At 36.8% G+C, this 23,082-nt stretch overlaps 1 protein-coding gene across 1 annotated transcript in view; it reads right to left on the reverse strand.

Moving 5' to 3' along the window:
• Positions 1-1,992: 1,992 nt before the first annotated feature.
• tspan15 (tetraspanin 15) overlaps positions 1,993-23,082 on the reverse strand; it is a gene marked incomplete at its 5' end in the record, with an annotated part of 44,424 nt that continues 23,334 nt past the window's right edge. Inside the window, 4 exons of the mRNA XM_017464700.3 lie at positions 1,993-5,483; positions 13,792-13,908; positions 14,241-14,291; positions 17,822-17,935. Of these exons, the coding sequence (XP_017320189.3) occupies positions 5,331-5,483; positions 13,792-13,908; positions 14,241-14,291; positions 17,822-17,935 (435 nt within the window). The remainder of the gene's footprint in view (positions 5,484-13,791; positions 13,909-14,240; positions 14,292-17,821; positions 17,936-23,082) is intronic.

Below are 23,082 nucleotides of genomic sequence, written 5' to 3' on the forward strand. Positions count from 1 at the left end.
CCGTGCGCCCCAGGAGGGGTCCTGATTTCAAAATTTTCTTACAACCCATTATTATATTTATTATTGAATTCTTACAGTCATTAGCCTGTTTGACTGCTCACTTGAATCCAGTGAATTTAATCCAAATCTCGATATCAAAAACCAAGCAAAATGATAAATAAGGTCAGCATGAATCTAAAGTGTTCTCTCGGTGGAAAGTCCAGGACTAAAAAGCTTTCTCTGACTCCAATAAATAAATAAATAAATAAATAAAAAGTAATATTCAAATAGTAGAATTATGTTCATAAAATAAACCTGGACGGAGTGGGTTTGTGATCATAATTTTACAGTTAAAGGGTCAGTGACTGGCAAAAAACAAACAAAAAAAACCACAATATTGCACAATATGTCGATTGTTATTTAGTATTCTTTGTATGGTTTCATCAAGTCAGAATAACAGTTGTAGTAACAAATAGAAAACCAGCACTTGAGATGAGCTTGTACATAAGAGTCTAATCCTAAAACTCATTAAAAATAAACATAATGTAAATTATGTCCGCACACATACAGGTTACTTTAAAATACATAGCAGCAAACATTTGATCCTTTTCTTTTTAGCGTTATTCATAGCTCCACTAATGCTTGAAGAGGTTTCATCTAATCTCAAAACGCAATCACATGACGCTGTTTGATAAGATTTGTTCTTATCAAACAGCCTACGGAAATACACAAAGCAAACATGATTGCTCTCTTGCTCTTGGACCTCCTGGAGCAGGACGGCACAAGCACAGCACATTTCAACACCGTAATGAAAACAGCAAATTGTAGCAGGCATGGCGGACATCCACCCAGCCAAATGACCTTATTTCCTGTAGATCTGAATCCTGTGGGACACAATGGCGTCTCGGAGCCTTGATGCAGCAAACAGGAAAAGGGTGGTCATGTTCCCTGGCTCCTGTGGGCTGAATGGGAGAATGCTGACTCATGAGGAGTCACCCAGAGAGCACCATTAATGTCAGAGGGGGTTGATTCCCACATATCCTGATACCTGGGGAGGCAGATTCATTATACGCTGTTAAACAGTAGGGGTGAAGAGGAGATGAGGGCCAGAATTGATATGCAGCCGGATAGCCCCTTGGCTAATTAGAAGACATCCCAACCTCCCATGAGCTTGACCCTTATAAAACGCAGGCACCAATAGGAATAGTGCCCTTTTGTTCACTTAAGGGAGAGACATACACACATGCACAATTTCAAATGATGATTGGAAGTGAAAGTCTGCTATAATATGAAAATCATATCTACAGTATTTACTAGCTGTGAAATTTGAACTGAAGTGGGGGATTTCACCTGAATTCTATAAGTCCGGCTTCTAAGTTCAGTTATATTTCACCTACAACATTATATATACACACTATGTTCATTCTGTACACACTGTAAAACCGGATAAGTTCATTTAACTCCTAACTAAATTTTTAAGTTGATAAATCAATTTCTTTAAGCCAAATACACTTATATATAACAAGTTTGAGTTACATTTTTGTTATATTTAAGTGTATTTGGCTTAAAGAAATTGATTTATCAACTTAAAAATTTTGAGGTAATTAGTTTCCTCGAATTTTTGGAGTTAAATGAACTTATCCGGTTTTACAGTGCAGAGGTGGACTAAATCAAAGCAATGCTGGACAGAATATTATTATGTGTACTTTTAGTCTTCTCCAGATGCAAAAACCGGCTGATAAGCATGATTATATCTTGAGGAGGGGATTTATTTAATTTTTTTTTTACATGTAACAACATGGTTTCGCCCAAAATACTGGAATAAAGCAAAAATCCTCTATTTAATCATTCCTGAAATGTATTGTTGACAAACATTAAAGATATTACACGGTCAATGCACAGCAAAATGAGTAACGTTAGTTATATGGAAAACTCATACTTGTAGTTTTATCCAATTTACCTCATCATGACTCCAACAGTTAGTGAATGGACAAACGTTAATGACATGGTGTCTATTGAAGCAAGAACAAGGTTTAATAGAGCACAAACAAGTGAGAAAATGACAGTTGTGCTCTGAAATTTACATACCCCTTGAAGAATCTGCAAAATGTTAATAATAAAAATAAAAAAAGAGGGATCATTAAAATTGCGTTTTGTTTTTTATTTAGTTCTGCCATGAAGGAGCTATTTCACATAACAGATTTTTACATACAGTCCACAAGACACAATAATAAGTGAATTTACACAAATGCACTATACAGAAGATGCTGGAAAAGCAAACAATGTGCAGGACCTGGAGGGTTTTTCTGATGAACAGTGGGCAGTTTAACTGCTCAGGACAAACAAGGGACTCATGAACGACTATCACACAACACAAAAACAGTTGTGGATCATTCAAGACTCTTGTAATTACAGAACATTTTAATGTGTTTATTATTAGGCTTATATCGTGTTTAGGGTCCGTCCCTCTGAATGAGCTGTTACTACAGAGCTGATAAAGCACAAGGGCATTAATATAAACCTGTGAGTGAAATTATCGCTGGCACCGTTGTCGAAGCTGCCGTTATAGAAAATGAATCAACACCTTGATCACCAGAATCGAGAAATCAACAGTGCTGTGGTACAAGAAGAAATTAAAATCCAACATAGTGTTTTCTATCACTTTTACTGTTCAATAGGACAATTATGTTACTGTTATTTTTTTTGTGCATTTATTCATCAAATGAAATACAGAGAAAAACAGAAAGCTTTGTTTATCGTTCATTCAATTTCAGCTAGATTAAAAAAGTGTTGACCCATAACCCGTATGCCCACAAATACAGATACCCTTTAAAGAATAAATAAACAACTGAAATCTGTAATTAAATTAAACAAAGAACTGTTTTTATGGTAACAAATACACTGCATAGAATTAAGATTTTCCTATGTTGTTAAAGAACACCTTTATGCTCAGTAGAGGCACTTACACTTCATATTATATAATAGTAGAATTGTATAAACTTTTTAAAAGAGACAAATGATTGAAAATGATGAAAATCAAAATAACCACCACCCAATTTTACAAGAGTGACAAATTTCATTAAATGATCATTATAGTATGAAGTGAACAGTGGCGTACTGACAGTCATTAAGCTGCATGTCACTATAGTACAGTTTCTAAAACTGCGTATTATTCAGCACCTTCCAACTCCTTTTCTAAAGCCTGTTCTGTCAAATTCATCAAAAAAAGAATAAGTTGGTGTTTGTATTACAAAACTTACATCAGGTGCTCAGATGAATGAGAGCGAGTGATCTTACAGGTTTAAACATTTGCTCAGATGTGTATTAATCTCACGGCTCTGAAAGAGAACTGGGGAGATATTGGGAATGATGTGAGTATTAGATTATGATGTTAACCATGCCAAATACATCATATTCAGGGAGTAAAACAGTCAAGGCCAATTACATTTAGACATGTTAAATGAGAATAATCAGGGTTGCTTAAATTTGGAGCTTAATATGTACATACAGTATGATGGCCTTGGAAAACCTCTCTCATTGTGAAATTAGAAGTCTGAGCTCTACATGAAATAGAAACGTTTCTCTTTTATCTCATTCACAAGTATAGTTTTAACATTTTAAAGCCTGGTTACCTACAAAAGTGAAAAGGGAGAAAATCACTGAAGCATGGTGGGCAGGCTGATAATCAGTATCTGGCACATTTTCTATGGCACATAACTTTCCAACAACTTGATTAAAGCCTGATGTTCACTGTATGAGGAAACGCACACTAAGGTTACATTCACATGAGCAGCTTCATTACACAAATCTTTTTTTTTTTTTTTGCTCAGGTTTGTCCCATCTTGACTGTTCACATTCATAATAATAAGTGACTTCTGTCTGTCTTTAATGTGAATGCATCTCCTGAAAAGCCCTGCGCATGCACATCAATATCAGCAACCAGTCTGTATAGGATTTCGCCGAGTTGTTTTGTGATTGTTGCGACCAGAAATGTTCGATTTTGTGGTGGCTTTTTTTCAATATTCCTGATGCAATTTGCAGAGGTTTTTGTGCATTTTTTTTGGCAGAAAACTAGGCAAAATTGCAATTGATTGAAATTGTCTTGCACGGGCTTTCACAGTGATGTTTGCTGGTAAGTTAAGAATTGTGTTCGACGCACGTGAATCGAAGAGGCACGTGTGTATGTGTGTATGGGAGAGGAAGTGTTGGAACTGCGGTGTGAAGAATATTTATATGGGAGAGGATTTCTTTAGCACCGAAGCCACATTTTTGGCTACGTAGTTCCACATTCTGGGCAATTGTTTCGAACACTACTCAGTGTCGGTAGCAATCAATTCAATTCCCTAAATATCAAGTAAGTCACTAGTTTCCCCATCTTTCCACTCAATATAAGCATGGGTGTTGCTGTTCTCTATTGTTTTTCTGCTGACACTATGATGATGATGATGATAGTGATGTGCGCATACACGTACAATCTGACCATTCTCATATACATGGCGTAGACAAATATTGGGTCCACGTACAAAAGTGGCTCAGGTCTGATTTGAAAAAATCAGATTTTTGTGTTCACAAATTCCAGAAAATCAGATTTGTGTCAACTTGCGGATGTGAACCTAGCCATCTTTAGACAGACTGACTGTTTTGTTAAAATCGCTCCTGATGTCCTGATGAGCTGGGCATGGTTTTATAGAGTTCAGCCACAGAAACCTCCACTGGGTTTTCCCAAACAACCCTGAATATAACGCAGGGAATTAAGGGGTAGGATTTTTTCCCCCTTAATGCTTTACAAAGTGGTTAAAGCAAGACATACCACTTACAGTACAAACGATTATATGAAAAACAATCTTCTGAGAAGCAAACCTTTAAACCCTCACATCCGTTATTATAAAAGGCAAAATTTGATGTGTTGAAAAAAAGTGTTGCACAATGTATATTGGTTCAATTAAAAAAACAACAACATATCAATAATAAAATAATTCTGAAATGTTAAACACTATGTAATTATCTATTTCTAAAAACAGATATAGGTTTAGTTATCCAGTGCAATTATGACAAAAGGTACAATTTATCCAAAATGAATGAATTATAACATAGCTGTGCACCGTGATATTTAAAATCGATTTTTCAGCTTTACCTTTAAGGCAGAGGCTCCAAAAGTATGTTTAATTGCTGTCTTCACCTACAGTAAAATAATAACAGTAAATGAAGCCTGCGGAACCCTGAGGATTGTCTAAAATCAGCAGCAATTCAACCCAGTAAAAGCACAATTTAATGTGAAAGTAACACTCGTGTGTGGACCATGTACTTTAGGCTGATGCTCTTTGGTTAGGGTGTCAAAGGTCAAAGTTCACTTAGTCAAACAGAGGCATGCATTTACAGCACTTGACCAGCTTGCCCTGTTTCTTGGCTTCGGTGTTTATCAGGCTGTCCTGATAGTTTCCGTACTCCTCGATGGCGTCCTCCACACGAGTGATGTACAGCCAGGCCACAATCACACCAAAGAACTGAAAAAGAAAAGGCAGAGTTCGACATAATCCATCCAGGACTACAGTAGTTAAGCTGGTTACAATGGCAGTCTGTAGATTCAGGAAAGAGAATTTGGTTCTGAAATGTTGTAAATTTGCTGGCATACTGCTTGTCTTCTCTTGTTCATTTGCTTTGCAAGGAAAGAAAGAAACAGAAAAGAAAACCAGAGAATAATAAGTCTTTTATATCTAGACCTATATCCTAGTGAGGGAATTTCTTTGCAACTGTAGATTAAAATCATGAGCATTATCCAGCTACTTTATTATTCAACCCATTAAGCAAATATATAACATTATTTATTGAAACTTGGGGTGACTTTTGATGACAGCTTGACCTTTACAGACCACATTTCAACAACTGCACGATCCTGTAGGTTCATTCTGTACATCATCAAGAAAATCCGACCCTACCTCACCGAACAGGCTACACAAGTACTAGTCCAGGCTCTTGTCATCTCAAAACTGGACTACTGCAACTCACTTCTCTCAGGCCTCCCAGCCAGCTCCATCAAACCCCTTCAAATGATTCAGAATGCTGCAGCACATCTCATCTTCAACCAGCCCAAAAGAACCCATTTCACACCCCTCTTCATCTCCCTCCACTGGCTTCATGTAGCCGCCCGCATCAAATTCAAGGCCTTGATGCTCACATACAAGATCTTGTCTGGATCAGCACCCTCTTACCTCAACTCTCTCCTTGAGGCTCACATTCCCTGTGCAATCGATTAATGACCGGCGTTTAGTAGTGCCTACTCAGCGTGGCTCAAGGTCCCTTTCCAGAACCTTCATACTAACTGTCCTTCAGTAGTGGAATGAACTTCCAACCTCAATCCGGACTGCAGAATCTGTCACTATCTTCAAAAACTACCTAAAGACCTACTTCTTCTGTGAGCACGTAACTAATCCCTAAAATGCCAATCCCACATTATTAAAAAAACAAAACACCTCTACTCTGCGCACTTTGCTTCTCTAGAACTAATTATAAATCATGTAAGGTAGCACTACTTGTATTGTTCTCCGCTCGATATATCGCTTTGCTTGTATTTCCTCATTTGTAAGTCACTCTGGATAAGAGCATCTGCTAAATGAATAAATGTAAATGTAGAAACTGACTATTCTTATTAGTAGTTGATAAGTTGATGATCTCCAAAATCATTTCATTAAAAATGGTACCCAGTATACAATATTAGAAAAGAAATATTCCAGATAACAACAGTCATTTTTTGAAACCTGTAAATCTAGGGCTCACATGAATCAACAATGACAAACTGCACCATCTCTTCTTAACATCGTTAACTCAAACTCAAACCGTTCTTGTTTCATTTTAAACACTGACAACGCTTACATGCATATTATTCGGAATTTGGCAATATTCTAATTAGTACCGAGTCATGTAAACGACACAATCTGATTGCCCGATTCAGATTAAGACAATATTCTAATTCCCACCCTTGGAATATGCCTTTAATTGGAAATTTGACACATGTAAACACCTTATTCAGAAAATCCACTGAAAGAAGATATATGTGCATGCTCAGTCTGCAAGGAATTGTGGGTGCTAACAGATGCTTAGTTGTAGGCTCGGTATTTAGGAATTTCAACTCAGGCGTTCTTACAACAACCAGGTATACACAAATTTTCCGATGCCTGCGCACTTATTCGTGATAATGTAGAAATTCCCAAAAGGTTAATTTTAAGAGATTACCCTTCAGGCATAAACATCTCAAGTTGCTTTTTCTCAACTTGGGCTATGGCACTGCCATTTACAGAAAGAGATCAGTCAGTAAGCCATGCATAACTTCATTGCTGATACAGTACTGGGCAAATGCCAGCCTTAAACACACACACACACACACACACACACACACACGACAGATTTATCCATCATAGCCTCGAACTCTGCTGGATCTTGTTCCTGTTTAATGATTAAATATATATATATATATTTTCCATAAGAATTTTATTATTTTTTTAAAACACACAAAATGAAAATTTATCCATATCTGACTAATGTTCATATACTTATTGCATATTACAGTTCAAAAGAGTTTATATCTTATAATATATGAATAAATCTACACATTTGGAACAATATTTTTTCATAGATGGATAAATTTTTACTAATCGTCAAAATGATATAGATAAAACATTTTACAAGGTTAGAAATAAAAAGCTGAGAATGTTATGAGTAGCATACAAATAACTGGCTTCGAATAGTATTATGTTCATCTTTATACTTGTATACATATACATCAGTGCGGAGAACTTCATCGGAGCACCGGAGACACTTAAAATTCTTCAGCCGTTTCCTCTTGATGGCAACATCACAGCTCATTCCTCTTGTCCTCTCTGCCTCATTTCCTGTGAAGTGACTGCCTACAGACACAGAGCGGCTAGTCTAATGTAAACTCCACCATGTTTGTACTCCGCCAACATAACCGAGAAATGTAAAGTATTGCGATTTGAAATTGTGTATTTGTAAAAAGCAAAAATGAGAAGCGCAACACCCACAGTAGTCAAATCTATAAGCATACGATGAGGCACATGGGCCTCTGTGTAATGATGAACACTTCATAAAGCGTTCTTTTAAAATCAAAGTTAGAGTGATGCACGGCAGACATCTGAACCCAGCTCTCAGAGGGAGGTGTTTATTTAAAGTGCTAATCTGATGGAACACCTGCACTTTCCCCCGTTTAAGCAGAACATTTAATTTAAAGTATGGCTTTGTTAAACCAGGGTGTTGCATAATGAGCCTATGAACACAGCTGGAAACACTAGCTGAATTAATACTTAAAAATATTTTTACTGAAGGTAACCATTCAGAACTTTTTTGAACAACTGCAATTAACAGAGATGAGGTACACACACTGATCAGCCATAACATTAAAACCACCTGCCTAACATTGTGTAGGTCCCCCTTGTGCGGCCGAAACAGCTCTGAAAGGTCGAGGCATGGACTCCATAAGACCTCTGAAGGTGTGCTGTGATATCCGGCACCAAGACCTTAGCAGCAGATCCTTTATGTCCTATAAGTTGCAAGGTGTGGCTTCCATGGATCGGACTTGATTGTACAGCACATCCCTCAGATGCTAGATTGGATTGAGATCTGGGGAATTCTGGAGGCCAAGTCAACACCATGAAGTGTCTGTCATACTCCTCAAATCATTTCCTGAACAATTTTGCTTTGTGGCAGGGAGAATTGAAAGAGGCCACTGCCGTTAGGGAATATGAATGGGTGTACTTGGTCCACAAAATAACATCCACATGAAATCCAGGAGCCAAGATTTCCCAGCAGAACATCCTGGTATCATTTCTTCCCCAGGTAAGCGATACACACACACCTCGCCATCCACATGATGTAAAATACAATGTGATTCATCAGACCAGGCCACCTTCTTCTATTGCTCCATGGTCCAGTTCTGATGCTCATGTGCCCATTGTATGTACTTTTGGTGGTGGAGAAGAGTCAGATTTTCATAGATTTAAAAAAACAAAAAAAAAAAACAAAAGTGTTTACCTTCTCTGGTCTGATTTGTGAAGTGAAAACAAAAACTGTTTATGGACAACTGGACAAAGAAATATGTATTTATTCTTCACCTTAAGTTCAAAACAGATCTCTCATCCATTTAGAGACCAGGGCACTAGTCAAAAGTCAAAAGGTCTGAGGCCATAAACTAATTTTAATGGTTATGCATGGAAAGGTAACTGAGGTTAACAGCCAGTGATAATAGCTGCTTATCTGGGCCTTTGTAAGGAAGAAATTTTATGTAGCTGGACCTTAGCCAACTTTCGTTGAATAAACCTGCTATGATGTTTCATGACGTAAAAGTTGGTAGTGATAGTGGACACATATAAAAAGCATAATGTAGGGTTCCAGAGTGGCATACTAGAAAAATATTCTCATTATCGTCTTGGGAAGGTTGCGAGTTCGATTCACGGCAATATCACAGTTACTGGTGTTACTCACTGCTCTGTTGATTAGAGCGTCACTAGCCAATCATTTGTCTGTCAGCATGTATACACAGAAGATTATGGTTTAAATAAATAAAAAAAAATTTCTGCGGTAATAAAACACAACTTTGGTGATGTTCTTATTATAAGCCAAGATTAGTAATCCATTGTCATGACAAGATTTCTAACTTTGGTTTTAACAGATAAAGAATGAATGTTAGAATTTCAGTTTCACCCTGGTTCAACAGTAAAAAAAACAAATATTCTGTGACATCCAGTCAAAAACAATACTAATCTTGTTATTGATATACTCTGAACTTCAATAATGGGGACTATATATCAAACACAGTACTGGTATTTGATAGTAAATTGACTGACCACAGACTATTCAGTAATTTTACTACACAGTTACCACAGTGATTTATTGCATTCAGGTTACAGTAGGTACAGGATTTCGCCTATTATTTTTCTAATTGTTGTGGCCAAAAATGCTTGATTTGTAGGATTGAAAAAATGTGCGTCTTTTTTGGTGCATTTTTGCGGAAAACAAGAATTGGCGAAATCACAATTGTACGAAATTGTTTACACTGTCTTTTGTAGTGATGTTCGTTGGTAAATGAGACCTTTCAGCTGTATTCACACATGAATTGAAGTGGGCTAAAATTGGCAAGCTGCTCTGAATACTGTGGAGTTTCCTTTCTGCAATCGCAAAATACTAATATATATATATATATATATATATATATATATATATATATATATATATATATATATATATATATATATATAGATATATAGATATATAGATATACAGATAGATAGATAGATATAGATATATATAGATATATATAGTATCTTTGTGCTTGGTATTGAATATCCAGAACATTTTTATATAATGTGCAATTTCATGGAAATTAATTAATCACATGATGATGTTACTTGTTAAAAGCAAAACACTTGCAAGAAACCAAACAGGGCACCAGCACACATCAAAATCACTTTGACTTGTCTAAGAGAGTGCGCTAGGTAATATGTGCTGGGTCAACATTTTGATGAATAAATGACCAGCAACCTCAATAACAAAGTGTCAGTCTGCCAGATCACACAGCTTCTCATCTTAGCCTGCAGTGATGAGACAGAATATCAGCAGACACAACACCTAGACCTATAGCCTTTTAGTAAGAACAAAGTGTTCTAGTGTTTTAGACCAAGAAGAAATCAGCAGCAGCAGCTCTGAAGATGATACTACTACTACCACCACCACTACTACTACCACCACTATCATTACTACTACTACCACCACCACTACCATTATTACTACTACTACCACCACCACCACTACTACTACTACCACTATCATTACAACTACTACCATCACTAACATTATTACTACTACTACCACCACCACTACTACTACCACCACTACCATTACTACTACTACCACCACCACCACCACTACTACTACTACTACTACCACCACCACCACCACCACCACCACCATTACTACTACTACTACTACTACTATACTACTACTACTACTACTACTACTACTACTACCACCACCACCACCACCACTACTACTACAAGATTGACCAAAAGGAGAACACAACTGATTTGCAGTTTGCCAGCAGAGTCAGAAGGCATGTCAGGACCGTAATTAAGACAAACTTTCCTGCTTCACATTCACAGATCTGAAGTATTATGTTTGTATTCATTTCTTAAAGGTTTAGTCAAGCAATTGCTGAGACATCGTCTTCCAGAGAATGTGTTTGTGTGATAAAGTTATCACTAAGGGTTTGAGAGATTTAGTTAACACTATCTTGAGCTGTTTGTCATGTATTGAGCGCCAAGTAAAAAAAAAAGTCCAACGTCTAAGGTAGCAGTATAAAGCTAGAATGACTGTTACCTCGCATTTCATTTGGTGATGGTATTCACTTGTTTAAGTTACTGAGACCGCCACTTCTACACCGTGTCTCAGCAGTAGAAACAGATGGATGGAAAAAGAAGAAATAAAGCTTTGACGTATGTGACGGAAAATCAGAAAGAGCAGGAAATGTTATACTATTTCAAAATTGCACTTTAAATCACCATAACCTTAAACTAAAAACTGCAAAGGCTAATTGAGGAAAGGTGATTTGTGTTGATGTGGCATTTATGTAAATGTTTTTTTGCTACAAAGACAAGGAAATGCAGCAGTGTTAAGGCATAATCACTGAACAGAGAGCCAAGCATTGACGACATCATCTCTGAAGATATTTCTCACACTTCAAACAGAAAACTAAGCGTAAGCATCTGATTCTAATATCACTTACTCAGATGCAAAAATGTAAGATTTATCCTTCTATAATACGGTTTGTAAAATGTGAATATGAATTAGTTTAGCAAAACTCTACGCCTGATACTAAAGTAAAGAAAAGGTTCCTTTCCTTTTTGCTCATTTACCTTCACCTCAGTTGAGTTAATGAAGCGAGGAGTGAGTGAAATTTTTGCGCTCACAGTCTGACAGTTTCATTCTGCACTGTTGTTGCTGTGAACAGTGGATTTGCATGAAAGCACAATAGCCTTTCAAAATGTCTTTTAATCAACTCGTTCAGCTTTGTCTAATCAGCCTCTGTGGCACAAACGTGAATAGAGCGAAACGGTTTCTTATACTGTTACAAATTCTGTGATAATTAATTATGCCATATTGTATTGCTGTAGGAGCTATCACTCATGCCATGGATCTGAGAATATTTTCTATTCAAATCTTCAGAGCTTTTTTTTTTTTTTTAGAAAAAAAAAGAAAGGGTGTGCTGTTATAGGAAAATAATCCATGACAGTGTGGTCTGACAAGCAATTGTTTTCACCATGAAGTTGATTATTTTCCTATAACAGTATGCCTGAAGTGTTTTATTCATCTTATACCAGAGCAATTTGACATTGATTAAAAAAGTTAATGTATTAATGAACAGCACATCATTCTTTTTTAACCATTTATAGTTACACTTTATAGTGTGGAACATCTGTGAGACAAGTTCCTGTTATCGCTTATGTTACAGCATGTATTAACAATTGTTTCCTCACCAGCCTCTCTTTTACTCTCTCTTGAAGCTAACAGCACAAAAATAGGCAGCTTTTCTTACCAAGATAACCAAAAAAGCGCAAAGTCCTCTCTCCTGAAGATTTTCCCATGGTGGAAAACGTACCGAGAAATCTAAACAGCACATTTATGTTTGTGTGAGAGTCAAAAAACTATTTTGATAAACCTTGGAACCCATTACCTAATTCGTTCCAAATTGAACATATTATGCTTGTATTACTACAATATTTTCAACAGCTTTTAGTCCTAACATCATTTTAAATAAAGACATATAATTTTAATGTTATTTACACCTGTACTAGGCTTTTACCAAACGACGACAAGTTTCAGAAACATGCACAGAAATCACAAATGAAAGGAAACCATTATAAACACTTCTACATACTTACAATGCTTTCATTACTGTGAAAGATAACTGTCATTTGGAAAAACATGAGAGAGATTCATATCTGCCTATGCAAGAGGCCATACTGAACTCTCATCCTTCAGGTCAAAACTTTAACCACTGAGCTACCATAAAGTATCTCTCTAGCCACTGATTATTAACTGATCTTGCAGTTTTGCAGAACAGAACATTCGTTTATGGATTTGTACTGACCTCTGACTGTCCTGATTTCCTGCATGAGAATTCCTCTTTCAACTCAGGAAAGACAAGAGTTTATTGAATTTATTGCCATTTTGTTTGCAATTGCACAGGATTTAAATTCTAATTTCTTCAAATTTAAATTCCTAAGTGTGGCTTCTTTTTTTGGTGCCTTTTTGTATGTATGATTTCCTGAAGCAGGATGCGGTTCTTTTTCTTCATTATATGTTTAATGAAGTCCAGAAAACTTCAACTGGTTTCATCTGTCATAAGTCAGGTTAGTTCAATTTATTCATGAGACAGACAGGACAGAGTAGTAGAGTTAGAGTTAGTAGTTTTCTATCCTGCCTTGACTGCACAACATTTTCTTTTTACCATGATGCTAGTTTTCAGGATTTTTGGTTAGTTTGTAAGACTTCCTCGTTAGTTTGTAATGTATTCAAATAAACAGAACATGTCTATGGTCCATGTTCAATTCTGGACTTTTTTGTGTTGAGCATGAAGATGAAGAAGATGAAGATGAAGAAGAAGATGAAGAATGAATTGGCAAATATGATTTCATAAAATTAGAGAATATGGGAGTATTCTTATTTTGATATATTATTTTTTAAATAGAATATTATTATTTTTATTGTTACATTCATTTGCTAAGTATTGATAAGTATGACTCTTACCTGAGGAAGTAAAATACCAAGTAGGAGTCCAGCCATAATCTTGTAGTTATCCATTAGCCAGAGAAAGACAGCATCAGTGCATCCTCGCACATATATGGTGCCTATGAGTTCTAATCTCTGATGGTTCCCAAACAGAAAGAAAATATTTTACCATTTCAAACAGCTATAAATCACATTCATTATTTTATTGTTTTTTTTTTGTTTTTTTTGCAATAAACTCAATAACTAAACACTTAAACTCATTAAGTGCCAGAAGCATATGAGCCTATTAAAACGGCATAAATGTGAACCAGTTAAGCTTTCACATTCAACAGCTGAATCTATTAATTTTATTATTTGGTTGTATCTGTAAATACAAAAATAATTAAAACCCTGCGCTGTGTTTTCCGTTTGTCTGTGAGAGAGATGGGTAATTGTGAGTCAGTATCATTGTGAGTAATCAAACCTACCTGTTTTTCTAGGGCTTTGTACCCACACAACGTATTTGTAACTTCATTTAACTGAAAAACAAATTAAATGCAGATTAACATCAACAGAGACATGACAAAACAAGAAAAAGCTGCATCATAACATTAAAACTGTCCTTTTAAGCATTACTGATAATATACTGCATTAATGCTGGTGAAAACCATTTGGCTCTATCTTCTGTTCACTGTTTTTTTTATTTTTTTTTTATTTTTTTATATCTGTTTTACAGTATATCGGTTCTTTATCTGTTTACACCCTAATATTATCCCTTATATTAAGACAGTAGTACATTCTTAAAACTTCTCTCATGATGAAACTTGCACATATTTTACTCATTTCATTTTACATTATTGGGCTTTTCAAGGATTTCCGTATTTCAGCATAAACTCTTTTACTACAATAAACATTCAGGAGATATAGAGTGCTACAAAGGTAAAACGAGAAGAAATAGTGTGTACAAATTAACGACCAGGAAGAAAATCTGCTACTGTTCCTTCAACTATGTACAGAAGTTTGATTAGCAAATGAAGCACCAAGCCTCTGTGCAATTATTTCACTCTCCATCCAACACGGTCATAGAAATACTTGCACATAAATGTTAAGGGTAACTCTCAGAAGCGGTTGCGGGGCAGCTGTGGCTCAGGTGATAGAGCGGGTTGTCCACTAATCTTAGGGTTGGTGGTTCAATTCCCGGCCCACATGACTCCACATGCTGAAGTGTCCTTGGGCAAGGCACTGAACCCCAAATTGCTCCTGATGGCAAGTTAGCGCCTTGCATGGCAGCACTGCTACCATTGGTGTGTGAATGGGTGAATGAGACACAGTGTAAAGCGCTTTAGATTAAAGCGCTACATAAGTGCGCCATTTACCATTTACAGTTGTGGATCATTTCTTGCTGATCTCCCACAGTGCTCTTTAGAGAGTTCCCAGAGATGTTCTGCTAAACAGCATTTTCCAATCATACAGCTGGTACCCTTTCAAATCCATTACTATAAACTCTGATTTCATTTTCACTAAAATTCATTTATCATATAATTCCTGATATTTTGACATCATAAATATTTGATTATAGACTAGATTAGATTTCTTCGGTTGAGTCTTTGTATATATAATTGGAGTGTGAAACAAGGATTTGGTTCAAAGACATGGATTTGGTTAATCACCTTGCTGATGAGAGAGGTCAGAGGAAAATGGCCAGACTGGTTCCCTAACTCAAATAACCAATCTTTTCAACCATGGTGAGTATCTCAGTCTGGCCATTCTACTTTGATCTTGCTAATCAACAAGCCATTTCCACCTGCAGAATTGCAGCTCATTGGATGTTTTTTTGTTTTTCCCCACATTCTGATGTTTGATGTAGTTGCATGAATGAGCAGGTGTTACTATTAAAGTGGCTGCTGAGTGTATAAATACACTATATGGCCAAAAGTTTGTGGACACCTGACCATCACACCCAAATGTGGGTCCTCCCCAAACTGTTGCCACAAAGTTGGAAGCACACAATTGTACAGGATGTCTTAGTATGCTGTAGCATTTCAATTTCCCTTCACTGGAACCAAGAGGCCCAAACATGGTCCAGAATGACAATGCATATGTCCACAAAGCGAGCTCCATGAAGACATGGTCTACCAAGGTTTGAGTGGAAGAACTTGAGTGGCCTGAACAGAGCCCTAACCTCAACACCACTGAAGACCTTCGGGATAAACTGAAATTCTTACTGCATGCCAGGCCTCCTCACCTGACATCAGTGCCTGACCTCACTAACACTCTTGTGGCTGAATGAGCACAAATCCCCACAGCCATGCTCCTAAATCTAGTGGAAAGGCTTTGCAGAAGAGCAAAGGGGGACTAAATCTGGAATTTTATGTTTAAAAAGCACAGGTACGATGGTCAGGTGTTCACATACTTTTGGCCATATAATGTATTTAGCAATACAGAATTTAAAATATACTGGTTGAAATTATACTTGACATACAGTATATACACAATGTATGCAATTATAGAATATACAGTATGTAGAAATATAGCATTTAAAATAAGTAAAATATGCATACACTGACATATCAGTTCTGTAGTGTGTGCGTGTGTGTAGATTATATATATATATATATATATATATATATATATATATATATATATTTATATATATATATATTCACTGAAGATTACATTTTGTAGCAAAAACAGGCAGAATAATAATAGGTAAAGCTAAAGGATGGAAACTATGTTTTAGATCAGGCTGGAGTTACATAACCATGCAACAGGTACAACAGTGCTGACATAAAGCATGTTTTGAAATGCAATATATAATAAAGTCCATCTGGGGAAACAACTGAACAGAGGAAAGAAAACAACTGGAATTGGAAGTCAATTTACATGACTGAAGGGGAAGGAAATTTCAAAAATCAAACATGCTGTTCACAGACAGAAAGCAAAGCCAAGTAAAAGACTTAAGAGACTCAAATCAGTTAAAAAAAAACAAAACAAAAAAAAAACCCACAATTTTTTTAAAAGGTATATTAAAGTGAGGAAACCAGCAAACCCTAAGGGCTAAATCATCCAAACATCCAATTTGTGCCTTACCACAGTGATGCTGTAAACTCTCCATTAGCTCTGGGTCAGTTATTATTACATTCGTTAAAAAGTAACTCAAATTGTGTTAATAATTCAAATGAGAGTAAAGATCTTTATCTTGAGGGAAAACTGCTTAAGGCTGGCAGCAAAAACATTTATGTTTGTCTCTAAAGCAGCACCAAAAAAGGAAGTTATTTTGTGACTAAGAGTGTTGCACTTGTAAATTCTGAAGCTCTTGTAAAGTTTTCAGCTACAGACCCTTTCCCATGTCGCACTGCTTCTATGGGCTTCCATGGCAATTTCAAGTACACTGCGTTTTAATGGAAGGAAAGATCAACACTTATTGGACAACCGGCTTTTAATACAGATGCCGTGCATCTGGGGGTCAATAGGAGTGTGGGCGAGTGGGTTGTGAATAAAAAAAAAACCCAAAACATCTCAGCATTAGTTAGAGACAGTGCTCTCTTCGCTTGTCCAAAATATTCTAAATAAATTCTAAGTCTAAAGTTCCCTTTAAATTATGTTAAGTTAGTCACTACTCTTTTCAATTAAATTTAGCTAGCTTAGCTGCTTTGAGGGCAATATGGCAGACACTGCTGCCCTTACTTACAAGGAGAGACTGAAAACTAAGCAAGAAGCCAGACCAATAAATGAAACAGATAAAATAGAACGCAAAAAGATTCAAGCAGCCAGTTAAATAAGCTTACTTACTTTACTTACTTAATCCACTACATTCCAATGGGGACATAGGCGAAAGTTAAACATGCTGAGAACTCAATGATAAATACAATAGCTGTGAAAATGGTGGCTTGTGATTTCCATCACAGTAACACAATCTGGACCTATGAGCTATGCTTCACGAACCCCTGAGGGTCACCAAGACACCAGTTCAAGCACCAGAGGTGTAGAGGACAGTGGACATGCAAAGAAAAATAAAAGGTTGAAATCTTTAATACACTATCAAGTGTGGATAGTGAAAGAGACAAACCTTGCTATCACAGCATGTATAAGGCACTCCGCAGGCCAGTGGTCCTGGGGATGAACAGTTGTGGTACATGTTCACTGCCCAGTCGCTGTACTCCATCCCGCCACAGCATTTGAACTAGGTAAAATAAAATCACATTTGTCATCATATATAAATACATCAGATTAAAACCTGAGAAAGGACACATGAAAAATAAGTACACCCCATGGAAAAGGCTTTTTTGACATATTTGGACAAGCAAACATTTTGTAGTAATTTTCACAATGTAGATGAACAAAAAACAAATCAGTCAAATGGAAAAGTAAGTACACCCCTACATTTATCACACCTTAAAATCCATAAAATTAGAATCATATGCTTACGATTGGATGCCAGTGATTAGAACCTGCTTAGGGAGTGCAGGTGGAACTTGTCTTAATTATACATCTCTCATATCTAGTGTCTGGTGTTCCCTTTGTTATTGAGGTGTGTGGTGTCATCATGCTAAGATCTAAAGAGTTCTGTAAGGTCTTCAGAAAAAAGGTTGTGGATGCCAGAGTCTTGCAAGGGAGATTTAAAAAGATCTATAAATTATTTTAAATACATCATTCCACTGTAAGGAAAATCATCTACAAATGGCACAGATTTCAAATGACTGCCAATTTGTCCACGACTGGCTGTCTCAGCAAATTCAGCCCAAGAGCAAATCATCTGATACAAAAAGAAGTCTCCAAGAACCCCAAAATTTCATCACAGGATCTGCTAGTAAGTCTTGCAAATGTTGGTGTCAAAGTGCCTGCTTCTACAATCAGAAAGAGATTGCATAAATATGACCTGCATGTGAGGCGTGCCAAGAAATGTTTGCCTTTGCAAGTCTACAGTTTAAGACCAGGCTTCTTGGAATGATCACGGATAGAGTTGTTTGGCCACAGTAACAGCAGACATGTTTGGCGCAGACCAAAGACAGCTTTTCAGGAGAAGCACCTCATGCCAACTGTGAAGCACGGTGGTGGAAATGTTATGGTTTGGGGTTGCTTCGCTGTCTCAGGGACTGGACAGCTTGCATTCATTGATTCAGCTATGAATTCTGCATCATATCAATGAGTGCTTGAAGATAGTGTGAGGACGTCTGTCCCAAAGTTGAACTGAGGTTGGACCTTTCAACAGGCTAATGATCCTAAGCACACTAGAAAACTAACCAAGGAATGGTTCAAAAAGAAGAAATGGAGGGTTATGGAATGGCCTAGTCAAAGACTGGATTTGAATCCCATTGAAATGTCGTGGGGGACTTGAAATGGGCAGTACATGCAGGAAAACCCTAAAACATCTTGCAACTGAAAGAATATTGCATGGAAGAGTGGTCAAAAATTCCAGCAAGCTTATGTCAAAGACTGGTGGACGATTGTGCAAAATGCCTACAAGAAGTTATTTCTGCTAAAGGGGGCAATACTAGCTTCTGAGGCCAAGGGTGTAATTATTTTTTCCACAGAAGAATATCGCATCTATTGATATTTCTGTTGAATAAATGATAAACAAAACCACAAGGAAAATTAGCTTTTTCAAAGTATATCAACTTCATTAATATCCACTGTTTCAAAGATGATGAAATGGTTGCTTGTCCAAATATGCAAAAACAAAACAAAACAAAAAACCCAACAATTTCCATGGGGCATACTTAATTTTTCACATGCTTATATTTTGATGAAAAATATTAAGAAACTTTGAGGGTACTACTGTGATGCTATGCTCCAGTGTTAGGTGCTGCAGGATTATTATACTGCCAGAACACATCAAACAACACAACACTTAATTATAATGAGTAACTGGTAAGATTGTCTGAGTGAAATGAACCTGGGTCAACAAGGCATGATGTATGGAAAGTAAAATGAATTATCTATGCTGATTTGTATTCATTTATTGAGCCAAAGTTTTCAGGAGGAAATAAATGAATAAATATTAGTTCTCTTTCTCATTCCCTAGACATCACAATTCCCTAGCGCATCGCAATTCATATGCCAGTCCCTCATCTGATCTGAGCAGAATATATTCTGAGGCAATTATTTAAGCAGTCACTAGATCCTGTCCAACTTAACACAAAGTCTCTGCTGTGGCACATAGTTGATGAATGAGTAAAAATGAACAGCAGTAGTACTACTAATACGAATATTAATAATACTACAAAAGTACTACTACTACTACTACGGCAACTACTACAACTGCAACAACTACTACTACTGCTACTACTACAGCAACAACAACTGCAACTACTACTGCAACAACTGCAACTACTACTACTGCAACAACAGCAACTACAACACCAACTGCAACTTCTACAACTACTACTGCAAGAACAACTACTACAAAAACAACTACTGCAACAGCACCAACTACTACTACTACAACAACAACTGCAACAACACCAGCTACTGCAACGCCACCAATTACTACTGCAACAACACCAACTACTACTGCAACAACACCAACTACTACTGCAACAACTACTACTACTGCAACACCAACTACTACTGAAACAACAACTGCAACTATTACAAAAACAACTACTGCAACAGCAACTTCTATTGCAACGACAACTACTACTGCAACAACTGCAACTATTACAAAAACAGCTACAACACCAGCAACTTCTACTGCAACAACACTACTGCAATGACAACTACTACTGCAACAACAACACTATTACTGCAACAACAATAACTACTACTGCAACAACAACTACTGCAAAACAACTGCAACTATTACAAAAACAACTACTGCTACTATTACAAAAACAACTACTACAACACATCCAACTTCTACTGCAACAACAACACCTGCAACCACTACCATTACTGCAACTACTACTACTGCAACTATCATCATCAGCAGCTGATGATGACATGCATTATATCAGCTATAAACAGTCCTTCACAAGCCTCTCTTTTTCTCTCTCGCCTCAAGTTAATCAGCCCCCAAAAAAAAAAAAAAAAAAAAAAAACAGTTACTCATGTTACAGAGAAACTGCAAAGCACAGAGTCATCTGTCCAGAAGACTTTCCTGTGTCTGAAAACTTTTAGGAACAGCTTAACTTTGACTGTTACTAAGTGGTGACACTGGAGACTCGTTCCAATAATGCTAAATAAACATCTCCTCAGAAAATACCATATAAATAATTCCAGAGACTGAGTTGTTACTATAGAAACAATAAAATATTAGATTTGCCTTGCAGCTGGAACTACTCTAAGAGCTACTGTTTTAGAAAACTAAATCAATACCTTCTGACCAATCAGTTTTGAGATTTCATTAGTGCTGTGGCGAAAATATTATATCCCAATATTTAGGTTTGCTGACAGAGTGCCATCAAAATGCTAGTGCTGCATGCAAATCCTATTAAAAAAAAAAAAAAAACTATACTCAAAAGATACTCATAATCTACAATACTTGCATATTTAACAAAAATATTTTAATATGCAATCAGCTATCTGTGAGTAAGACAGTGTTATAAGTACTGATGATACCTGCAATACCCTTTGTGACAATTGTACTGTGCCATAATTTATCACTATCACATTATTATACAGTCATATGGCCCAGACCTACTTAATATAATAAGATGGATGTGACAAAGCTATAATGTGTTTTGTAATTAAATAACGTCCAACATTTGCAGAAAATACAGAGCTTCTCTGACAGATTCCAAAAGCTCTGACAGATTACAGACTGCCATTAACTGCTACCACAGTTACATACTTGTAAACTAAGGTCAAGAGGTGAAGACCACGTGATGCCCAGAGAGAATTGATATTTACTATCTTGGCAGGAATTTAAAAACAGGTGAGTAATGGTATGTGGAGCCAAACAACTCAAAGTCTCACTAGGTAACACGATGCGAACCACTGACCAGCGCAGAGTGGGCAGATTTTAACCGTGCTCTGTGGACCGGTTTGGACCTCCCAGCATGAGCCACAAAATCTGCATGACCCACTGAGCCGTGGGTGTTGTATTGGAAAGGATCTCAGACAGGTGGAAATGCCAAAAGGCTTACGCTTACTTTGAGGCCCTTTGAAAAGGACAAATGTGCATAATGTGACTGTTGATAGGCGTCAGACATGAGCCTGAGAAGCAATGATTATACAAACCATTGGCAACTACTTGCCTTTTCAGTAAAATTCCGAAATAATAAATCTCTATTTATTCAAACAAGGCATACCATCTTTGCATAAATTGTGAACATCTAAACAGATTCGAGCACTTGGGCAGTGAGCAGACAAAAGTGAAGGAGTTTAAGCTATTGGCATGCAAAGAACTGAGAAATCTGTCAGGATTTTATGAATGCACTGTGCTGCCTTCATAAACGTACTACTTCTTAAATCCTAGTCACAAACCAGTTGAGAGGAATGTTTAATAAGGAATTGTGAGAATTCATTCGCTAAAAGAAAGAGCAGGTTTGACCTGGGTGCTAGAGATGATGGTATGAATGTACATCAGCAGTAATATAATGAACGTATATCAGCAGTGATTGGCACAATTCACATTGCCATATTAAATTGTGACTGATTTCATATATAAAAAACAAAATATACTTCATACTGATTACTCTGTGTCAAATATATGTTTAGCTAATTGATAGCTTATATACAGTAGGTGGCACATTGTTGATTAACTAAATGGTAGTATTTCATTTCATTTAATAGAGAAGGCTTCTCAGGGGCATTTGAGGGGGTTTGAGAGACTGTGATAGAAATTGTAATGGAACAGTAAATTTGATTTTAAAAGTATACCTTTATCTTTCATTACCCCCCCAGTGGAGAAGACTTTTTTGTAATGACAGCTTCAAGATGCTTCCTGTATGAAGAAATTAATGCAGTATTGAGGTGTGATTTTGGTCCATTCTTCTAAACATATTGTCTTTAAATCTTGTTCAATTGGATTCAAGTCAGGAGATTGACTGGGCCATTCTAACACCTTGATTTTTTTCCCCCTGAAACTAATTGAGAGTTTCCTTTACTGTATGCTTTGGATCTTTGTCCTGCTGGAAGGTCCACTCACGTCTCATCTTCATCATCCTGGTGGATGGCAGCAGATTCTTCTCAATAATCTCCCAGTAAAGGGCTCCATTCATTGTTCCTTTAATTATATGAAGTCTGCCAGTACCATGTGATGAAAAACAGCCCCACACCATGATGCTTCCACCTCCAAACTTCACTGTTGGTATAATGTTTTTCGAGTGATGTGCAGTGCCATTTCTTCTCCAAACATGGTGTGTAGTACAACAGCCAAAAAGATCA

Source organism: Ictalurus punctatus, chromosome 3 (genome assembly GCF_001660625.3).
Source record: "Ictalurus punctatus breed USDA103 chromosome 3, Coco_2.0, whole genome shotgun sequence".
In the NCBI taxonomy this organism is placed as follows: domain Eukaryota; kingdom Metazoa; phylum Chordata; class Actinopteri; order Siluriformes; family Ictaluridae; genus Ictalurus; species Ictalurus punctatus.